Genomic DNA, 10331 nt, shown 5'->3' with positions numbered 1-10331 from the left:
TGGGTCTTTGCAGTTTATACCTAAGGGTGAAAGCTAGTGCATGCACTCCTAGTGCACAATGGTCAAAGCAGACCTTAAAAAGCACCAGTATGGGCAAAATAATATTTTTGCCTCATGGCCTCCCAGTGGTTATAGAAAAAGAGGGAGAGTGATTTTTTAAATGGGCAGATTGTGATGGGACAAGAAGGAACGGTTTTAAACTAAAAGTGAGATTGAGTTTAGGTATTAGGAAGTTCTTTCTGGTGAGGGTGGTGAAGCACTGGCACAGGCTGCCCAGAGAAGCTGTAGCTACCCCATCTCTGTAAATGTTCAGGTTGGGCAGGCTTGGAGCAGCTTGGTCTGGTGGAAGATGTCCCTGCCCATCACAGGGTTTGCAACTGGTTGAACTTTAAAGTCCCAAAGCATCCAGGGATTCCCTGATTTCCTCACCATGTTGTCACTGTAACTTAGTATGCTGAAGCAGGATCTCACCCGCTCACAACTACTTAACAGCGAATCATAAATTGCATGGCGGTACGTGTGATGTTCCTGGAAGTTTGTTTGCTTTTTTCGGCGGCGACTTCCCCTTTCCATTTCAGCCTCATTAGCCGGGACCCACTGAGCCCTGTTCGCCCACTGGACTGGATAAGCCCAGGAATCTTCTCCACCCTAATGACGCTGCGATTCTTTACGGTTCTCAGCAGCCCGCTGGAGCAGCGCTCCCCTGCCCTCACTCTCGCCCTCAGCCGCCGTCCTGCCCGCCCCGCCCCGCCCCGCCCCGCCCCGCCCCGCCCCGCCCCGCCCCGCCCCGCCCCGCCCCGCCCCGCCCCGCGGCCCCGTGGCCCCGTGCGCGGTCGGCCGGCGGCGGGCGGGGCGGCGCATGCGCGGTGCGGGCGGAGCGGCAGCGCCATGGCCGGCGCCTGGGCCGGCTTCTCGCAGGAGGAGCTGCGGCGGCTGCGGGGGCAGCGCCCAGGTACGGACCGCACCCAGGGACTGGGGGAGGAACAGCCGGGCCTCGGCTCCCCGTTAGCCTCCGCAGCTGCACCTGCCTCCTTCCCGTCGCCCCTCGGCGGCCCATCTCCGCAGCCCCTTCAGCCACACCTCTGTGCTTCCCCTCTGCCCCAACAGCCACACCTCTGTTCTTCCCCTCAGCCCCTCCAGCCGCATCTCTGTGCTTCCCCTCAGCCCCTCCAGCCGCATCTCTGTTCCTCTCAGCCGCTCCATTCTCATCCCAATCCCTCCCCTCAGCCCCTCCATCCACACCTCGGTCCCTCCCCTCAGCCCCTGCATCAACACCTCTATCCCTCCCCTCAGCCCCTCCATCCACACCTCAGTCCCTTCCCTCAGCCCCTCCATGCACACCTCTATCCCTCCCCTCAGCCCCTCCATCCACACCTCTGTCCCTCCCCTCAGTCCATCCACACCTCTGTCCCTCCCCTCAGTCCATCCACACCTCAGTCCCTTCCCTCAGTCCCTCCATCCACACCTCAGTCCCTTCCCTCAGTCCCTCCATCCACACCTCTATCCCTCCCCTCAGCCCCTCCATCCACACCTCTATCCCTCCCCTCAGCCCCTCCATCCACACCTCTGTCCCTCCCCTCAGTCCATCCACACCTCAGTCCCTCCCCTCAGCCCTGCAGAGCTCTGTCCATCCCCTCAGCTCCATCCCTGCAGCAAAACCCTCTCTTGCCCCGGGCTGGTCCTTCCCATGCAGCCCTATCTCTCCCTGCTCCCCTCATGCAGCTCTTCTCTCCACCTGCAGCTTCTCCGACAAAAATCACAGACTCTCCAGCCCCTTGTCCAGCCTCCAGATCTGTGCCCAAGCCCCCCTCATGCTCCCAGGCTTCTCTTTGACCGCGTGTCACCTCTTCTCCGTTCTTCACTTTATAACCTCAGTTTCCCCACCATGCAGGCAGGAACCCTTCCTTAGCCCTAGATCTGCCTCGTCATGGTTATCCCAAGAGTCATCTCACTCCCACCTATGTTTTTTCTTCTAGGCCTGCAGTCCAGACCTCTTATTCCTCCCTCTCCTCACTTAGGTATCATTGAAAATTCCTGAATCTTAGGCTAACAAAACATTTCCAGCTTCCTGAGGTTTCCCCCACATTGCCTTCCCATGACACCCTGCCTTGTGCTTTCCTTATTTTGGTTTTTGCTTGCCCAGAACAGCTCTGTCAGAGCCTTTGATACTGAGATTTGTTTTTTAACCCTGTTTCTTCACCAACAGATTTGTACGAGCCCTCACCACCACAGCAGCAGCAGCAGCAGCAGCAGCAGCCTCGCCCCCAGGCTGTGCCCAAGACTCGGAAGCAATTGCAAAGGGAAAAAGCCCTCCAGCAGCAAAGCCAGAGGCTGGGGCTGCAGGGAGGAGCAGCCTCTGTCACTCCAGAGCAGCTGCTTTCTGCTCCACAAGCCAAACCTTGTCACCCCCAGCAGCCCGGGCCAGCACCTGGGGATCAGAGGCAAAGGGACAGCCAAGAGCAGCAGGAGGGAGTGACACCGGCAGAGTCTTGTAATGGCAGGGACAGTGCCCAGCCCCGCCCTGCAAAGCCCAACAGCCAAGTGGAGAGAAAGAAAGTGGAATTGTTAGTAAGTCGGTAAAATCAAGGGGTGGGGTTTTTTATTCTGTATCGATTCGTTCTTTGGTTGTGAGGTCAACTTTTTTGGGTCTGGTAGGAAGCTCTGCGAGATCAAATAATTCCATTTTCTAGTAGGCAGCAGCTGTGTGGAGAAGCAGCAGTGGCTTCTCTCAAATTCTAAACTCAGAAGGATCCAGGAGGTTCTGTTTTGCAGAGTGGGGCCTTGAGAGGCTGTGGTTGGTGGTTGTGCTGCCTGTGATTTCCCTGCCCAGCTCCGGGCTGGGATCACCTGCCTGCGCTCCCTGCACCAGGGTGGAAGCACTTTATGAACTCAGATTCCTCCTGTGGGTGCAGCTCACCGGTAGGACTGGTTCATCTCATTTTTGTGGTGGGAGAAACATGGACACTGCTTGTCTGGGGAGAAAACAGCTGGAGCTTTGCTGAGAATTTTTTTCACTCTGGTGAAAGCAAATGACATTTAGCTGCAACAGTCACCTCCTGAATCTGCTGGATTCTTCTCAGCCTGGATGCTTGAATTTAACTCTTACTAAAAATATTTCTGTATGTGAGGTTTTAGAAGTAGGGTGATGAGGACAAATCTGAAGAGATGTGCAGCTGAGTTATTTGGGTATTTTTAAGTTCAGGCTCCTTGAGTGAGGGCTTGAAGAACATTGTGGGGTGGAAAGCAGCAAATAGTTCTTTGTTTCTCCTAAATCCTGCCACAGGTTGTGCCCTTGTGCCCCCTCACTGAGACCTGGCCTTCCATCCTTTGGGATGGTTGTATCTCTTAAGAGATGTAACCTAGGAAATAGAATCCTTATCAGTCTTTCACTGGTGGCAAAAGCAAATTCTTGTTCTTCCTTGCTGCTTGTTTTCATTATAACTCATTCCAACTTTTCATTTGTATTCATTTAATTATTTGGGAGCTGTATTGTAAAGCAGACCTGTGAAAGAATCTGTTTTATGGAAAAAAAACATTTCCAAGAAAGAGGCTATGTTAGCCAGTTAGAAACTTGAAACTGCTACTACCTGATAGGGAAGCACATTCTTTACATGAAAAATTATGAAAAAGTGTTCCATGCAGCTTATTTGGTTATGCAGGTTTTAGTTCTGATCAGCAGATTTCATCTGGAAATGTTTTACTGGTCTGAATGGCTTCTTGCAGATGATTCTTCTTTCCTCAGAACCAAAACCAAAAACTCCTTTGACTTTTTTAAGAGTTTGCTCCAGAACATATGACAGTGAATCTTTGTGTTACAACATGGGCAGCAGGGAGAGAAATGAACTTTCTATTAATGTTGATGTTCTTGTCAATGAGCAGGCAGGAAAAATCCCGATGGGAAATCCTCCAGCAGGAGCAGCGGCTGATAGAAGAGAAGAACAAACGCAAGAAGGCACTCCTGGCCAGAGCCATTGCTGAGAGGTGGGGCTGAGCCTGGGCAAGGGCTGACTCTTCATCTGCAACCAGTTTCATATCTTGAATTAAATTGTACTTTTTCCTCTTCTCTGTGCTCTGTGAGCAGCTGTGATGGATGTTTCCCTTGGATGACAAGTGCTGGCTATGAAGTTGTGACTAAGCTTTTCACACTTCCCAAGCTGCAGCTCTGTGCACAGATGATTACACAACTGGAGGATTAGCTGAAGTCCTTAAATTTGTTAGTGAGGTCATGTTTGGAAGTTGGGGTGCTCAGATGCTTGTCAGGGTTCTGGTCCTGATTTGGTTTTGCTGGATGTAAGGGAAGTTGATTTGATTCGTAACCTGTGAGAAGAAGCTATTTCTGTTTGGACTTTTGGCTCATTAGTGTGTGAAAATGTTGAAAAGAGAAGATGACCAGCTTTTAGAAGGTACTGTTTTACCACTGAGTGGCTAGAAATTATAAAATTGCAGATATTCTCACAGCTGTTAGCTCTTGCTCTTCAGGGCAAGAACTTTATGGCACCTTTAAGGTAGTTTAAGACTGTACAGAAGGCAAAGTTTGTAGGGAATTATGTTGGAACAGCTGATAACACTGGATCAAGCACAGTGATGTGAAGTTTTCGGGCTTGCAGTGCTCTCCCGGGCATGTGTTATGTTCTGCCTATCAGAGCTAGATTGGGTAGCATAGGTGAACACAGCCTGCACTGTGCTAAAGTCCTGAAAATTTCATTTTCCATTGCCAGGCAGAGATAAAACACAAGCACCTTTATTCTGAGTCGCTGTACGACATCAAACATGGGTGTGGCCACCAGGTTTGGTTCTTCCTCCTGGAAACAAAGCCTGAGGAGAGATATGGCACATAAAGTGACAGCTAAGGGGTTACTTCTGTCACTCAAAGGCCTTCCTCGGGCTCCCAGCAATATCACAGGGTGTCTGTTTCCCTCCACCTGCATCAGCTGGTCAAATGAGAGATGCTGGCCCTGCCTGCACACCTAGTCTTGCTTTCAGGGACCTGCCTTGGGTGGAAAGCAGTGGCTGAGAGGCATCATTTTGCTGCTGGTGATGAATGATGGCAAAGTGACGTGGTGTAAAAGCTTGTGGAAAGTCACTTGGCTTGCTTGGGAATGAAATCCATCAAAGCGTGTTGCCCTTAGTAACATTTCTTTTTCAGGACTTAGGAATGAATGGCCTAGTTGAAAAAGGTTACATAAGGCTTGATTGAAATCCTTTGTGTTTAATGTAAAACTTTCCATTCACTTCATTGGGGTTTGGCTGGGCCTTTTGGGAATAATTTTACAAAATGGAAATCAAGCTTAGGTTAGGTGACTTTTTGGCCCCTACTAACTGGGCTCCTTTGAAAGGGGATATTTGCAGAACTAAAAACCCTTCCCCCTCTCACTTCCCCCCAAGCCATTTCCTGTTTCCTTACACCAAGAACTACTTAGGTACAGCAGCTTCTTGTGTGTTTCCACAGTGAAGAAACACAATCCATTTTAGGCACTTTGATTATAGTCATTACATAATTTTGCCATAGTCCTTTAATAGCAGGCATTTTAGATCCCTGTGGATGCTAAAAAAGATCAAAAGCCCTACAACATAAAGGAGAAACCTTTTGAACAGGTCCTAAAGAGGTCAGTTGCTCTGCAAGGGAAAGGGGGCCCAGTATGCCAAGAAGAGAGGCTTGAAAAGGAAATTAAAACAACAACCAAAAAAATCATCTTCCTTTTGCAGATCCAAAAGAACTCAGGCTGAAACAGTGAAACTGAAGAGGATTCAGAAGGAGCTGCAGGCTCTGGATGACATGGTGTCTGCTGACATCGGGATCCTGAGGAACCGCATCGACCAGGCCAGCCTGGACTACTCCTACGCCCGGTAAGTGGCACCCAGGGAGGGGGAAACAGGGAGCAGCCCTGCCTGAGGGGAGGGGAAAATGCTGTTTCCTCTCACTGAAACACTAATGAAGTCCTGTCACTGTAATAACATGTAGCTGAAGCGGTCACAGTCTGGGGGGCTTTCAGATCTGGAAGTAAAAGTATGCTTTTTATTTCCTAATTTTTCCCTTGGAATTTGGGAGCTGAAGCAGGTTTTCTGAGTGGAGACTGCTGTCATAAGACACAGGTCCTGCTTTAAGTGTGCAGCTGTCCATAAGTCCTGCTTTATTGTTTCAGGGTTGTTTATTTCTTCTCAGGGGGAAAGAGGTTTTTCTTGAAAAGTCCTGAAATGAAAATCCTGTTCAGGGAAATTTGCTTGTTCATGACAGCTTTGGTCCTGCTGGAATCAATGGGACCAATTAAGCTTAAAATTAAGTATAATCCTGCTGAAGCATTTTTGCAACTAGGACCAAAAATTGAAGGAAGAGGGAAGCTTTTAACCCTTCACAATGTGCCTTTAATCAGTGTGGGTGTGATGAGTTCCTTAAAGGCAAGAAATTAATGGGAATACCCCATTAGCAGTGGCTAAACCACAACATCAGTAGATCAACAGCAGCATGTTTGTGCAGCCGGTTCATAAAGCAGAAATGTTCACTCGCGGTTTTTGGTTCACCATTCAACGTGTTAAATGCTCATTTCTCCTTCTGACTTCTGCCATTCCATGACCACAGGCCAATAAAGCTGGTAATTAGTCTTGAAAAAAAATAGCATTGGTAGCTAAAAAATTAGGATCTCTTTGGTGTAATTATCATTTGAACTGTCTAAGATTAACTGTAGTTAGCATAGCTGATAGCATGTGAACCCAGAATTTGGTGTCCTCAAGAAGAGAAACATTTCCATGGATTTTAGGTTTCATCTGGTTTCTAAAAACATTAAATGCTCCTGAAATCTTCTTACCCAAGTTTTTTAATAACGTATCTATTTGAAATGCTTACTGGCTAAAGAGCACAAGCATCTCTTGACATTAGGAAAGCAGTTTTTAATGACAGTAGCAAAAGGAGATGCTAGTAGCACAAGTAGATAAACTTCACCAAAATCTTAATGACTTTCATTAATTTACTAGGTGTTTTCTTGAGAGAGGGATTTGGCAATGTGAGGTAGATACTTCCAGTGTTGTAGTTCGTATGAGCCAAAGCCAATTTACTTCTAAGTGGAATCTTTTCAAGCAATTTCTTATTATTTGCCTTTTGTTCTAGGGCTAAAACACAAAGCATTTCACTGTGTTAGAAAGTGCAATATTAAATAGTCCTGAGCACATACCTAGTTAGCAACATTTGACAATTGCTGTGGAATAGAATTTTTGTAAATACAGTGTGACTAATAAATGGTAATTCAGCCCAAAGGTTTAGCTGTGCAGATGTTTCCAGCATAGCATTGGTTTTGCCACTTCAGATATCTGATCCAGAGAAATCTTGACTTTCTTAATGGGGAAACATAAGTGGACATCTTCTGCCCACTGCAGACATAGCCTTTGCAGCTGAGTAAAAGTCATGTGGTTATTATATAAAAGAAGATATTTGGGAAGGCTTTTCCATGTCTTATTTCCTTCTGTTTCACTAAGCAAAGGACCTCTCCTATCTTTCTGTTGCTTTGTTTAAGTAGCTACTGGAACCTGGTTTCATAGGGGAGCTGGATTCTTTATTCAACCACCTTACTAATAGTAGTTTTCTGAGTGCTCTGTAGTCAGGCTGCAAAAGCCCTTGTGTGCTCCCTTTCCTGATGAGCAAGATTGCATCTATCTTTTAATTAGAATTGATACATGGGTTCACTGATGTAGTGAAAGATGCATCATTAATGTGGACACCAGCCATTAAAGTGCTAGATATTCTCTGTCTGTTAACTCAATAAATACTTCAAATATTCCCTTTTTGCTGTATTTGTCATGACAGGAAGTGCAATTTGGCAGGAGGTGAGTGTCGGGACGGATGCTTGCAATAAAATTCTACATCTGTGTTGATGTCATGTGCTGTGTCAGTCTGTGCTGCCCCTGATTTTCTGAACATGGTTATGGGTGGCCAGAAAAGCACATTATCCAAATGTCAATGTGCTCCATCGAGCATCTGTATCTCTGGGGGGGTGATTGCGTTAGAAAAACACCTGACTGCTTGGTGGTGTTTCAGTTCACTGAGTGGGTGTTGATTAGAAGTGTGAAAACACTGCCACTTCTGATGGGTTCTTTCTCCTGCCAGTGATGCATCTCTTCAAACAGACAGTAAAAATGGGTGTTTGAGATGCAATCTGAGCAAGTTAACTCTTGGAATACACAACAGCAGAGCCCCCACTGCCCAGAGAAGTTTTGATCAATTCACTCTTATTTTCTTCCCTCTTGCTAATGTGGCAGCATGTCATGAACAGCTGGCACAATGCATTGCAGAGCATGTTGCATTCCAGGGGTTCTTGAAGTGCCTGTGCCTGTGTCAGTGTGAAGTGCTGTGAGAATTAACCCTCCAGAAATGCTGATGGTTTTGCAGGAAGCGCTATGACAAGGCCGAGTCCGAGTATGTGGCAGCCAAGCTGGACCTGCAGCACAAGACAGAGATCAAGGAGCACCTCACGGAGCACCTTTGCACCATCATCCAGCAGAATGAGCTCCGCAAGGCCAGGAAGCTGGAGGAGTTAATGCAGCAGCTGGATGTGGAGGCAGATGAGGAAAATCTGGAGCTCGAGATCGAGGTGGAACAGATGCTGCAGCAACAGGAGGCAGAAGCAGGGAAACAATCCAGCCAGGCACAGAGCCACCATGCTGGGACAGCCCAGGAGAACCCTGCTTCCAGTGGTGTGCAGGAGAGCCAGCAGGCCAACCATGCTGCTGCTGCTTCTCCTGCAGTTTCTGAACACTCCCAAAACCCCAGGACCAAAGCCCTCTCCAACGTGGACAGCCAAACTCAGGCAGTAGATGTGACTTCAGGAAGCTCCTCAGCTTGTTCTGCCACATGACTGCTGGGTGCAGATAAGCCAGTGGTTATGGATGAGGTACTCTCTGCAGGCTTGTGGCTGTGTGTTGTATCTTGTCTTCAGCAGTGCCAGTAATATGCACTTCATTTCTCTTTTCCTTTTTACTGTTTTCAGACTTTCCACAAGACACATTTAGCATTCATCACCTGTCATTGTTCTGGTGTACGTTCATGTTCTACTGCCCAGCTCTTCATGGGTTTTTGTATGTTCCTGAAACAGGACACTTGGAAGTGAACAGTAGGGTTTGTCCAAAGATTTTCAGCTTTTTGATACCCACAGATGCCTGTTCTGAGCAGTGTGTAAGAGAAAGATACCTACAGGAGAAAACCTGGATCTGCTTCAGAACACATTCTGACAACTGCAATAGGATGTTTTTCTTCCTCTGTACCCATAAGGGATTATTTTCCAGCGGTTTATCCTGCTGTCAAACCCAAGTGCTTACATTAACTGCCTTCATGGGGTTACTATTTGCTGATTTAAGGGAAATTTGCATATTGAGGCAAACTGCAAAGACAGTTGTAATACCTCATATTTATCACTTCCTTTGAGACAATGCTGAATCATGAAGCTGTACATTGATAACACTATTAGCTATGACATCTCAGTTGCTAGGGCTTAACAAAAATGATGGGTTACAGTTTAAGACATTGCAGAATGTAGAAGTAGAAACACACAAAAGAGTGTGTAACATTTAAAGCTGTTTAATTGCAGAGATTTTTCTCTGTTGTAGTTGCCTCAAAGTGCCAATAATTAGCCATAATTAGCCAATAATTCATTTTGTAATGAATAATCTCCACAGTATATTATAAATAAGCCTATTTTTGTAGAACATCTAATGCATTTTCTTGCCTGAAGAGCAGGTTAGTACCCCAAAGAAGTTCAGCTGATTTGCTCTATTGCTGTTGGAATGCTTTAAAAAGCTATTCCAGGTGGAGAAAGCCTCAGGAATTAAAAGAGAACATAGGAAAATCTCCCATAGATTGATTGCAGCTGCAAACTCTGCACTGACAGTTAACCTCTTGGTACCAGGGAAGTGTGGGAATGGTTCCTGGAACACCTGACCTGGATGTGTTGGGTGTGAGTTTATGAATGAGTTGCTGAATGATGCCACCAAGTCTATAAATGGGACAGTGATTGTCTCTATGGCTTGAACAGTGGAAAAACATGTCACTACATTTCAGTTTTATTCTATTAATAAATCAGTGCATCTTGTACGCAGTGTGTTTACTTTCAGTTGTGATATCTGAGACTAATACAGGGATCCAAGCCTGTTTTTCCACAGGAGATGATAAATGGTAGAATCAGATACGTCCTTTGGCAACTTTCCTGGTGAAAATAAAACCTCAAAAAAGGCTGTTCCAAAGTATGGAAATACATGAAGTAAAGACATGGCAGGATACAGCTTGGCAGGAATCTTTTTAACTAACTGGCTCGGGGCAGCGGTGGAAAATCTCTCCTGGTGCCTTCCAT

The 10331-nt window shown here is 46.8% G+C and overlaps 1 protein-coding gene across 4 annotated transcripts; it reads left to right on the top strand.

The window, feature by feature from the left end:
• Positions 1-876: 876 nt before the first annotated feature.
• Positions 877-10075, top strand: GORAB (golgin, RAB6 interacting). 4 transcript variants are annotated; one of them, XM_021545890.3, is made up of 5 exons: positions 877-952; positions 2207-2564; positions 3880-3981; positions 5707-5847; positions 8378-10075. In XM_021545890.3, the coding sequence occupies exons 1-5, from the start codon at positions 889-891 to the stop codon at positions 8841-8843; spliced, it is 1131 nt and encodes a 376-aa protein (XP_021401565.2). In that variant the 5' UTR covers positions 877-888; the 3' UTR covers positions 8844-10075. The 4 variants fall into 4 exon arrangements, with proteins under 4 accessions (XP_021401565.2, XP_077641380.1, XP_077641379.1 ...); XM_077785254.1 differs by lacking the exon at positions 8378-10075 and having other exon boundaries at positions 5707-5851; XM_077785253.1 differs by lacking the exon at positions 877-952 and having other exon boundaries at positions 2375-2568; positions 3877-3981.
• Positions 10076-10331: the final 256 nt, after the last annotated feature.

Source organism: Lonchura striata, chromosome 9, assembly GCF_046129695.1.
Source record: "Lonchura striata isolate bLonStr1 chromosome 9, bLonStr1.mat, whole genome shotgun sequence".
Taxonomy (NCBI): Eukaryota; Metazoa; Chordata; class Aves; order Passeriformes; family Estrildidae; genus Lonchura; species Lonchura striata.
This window is presented reverse-complemented; position numbering and strand designations above follow the sequence as displayed.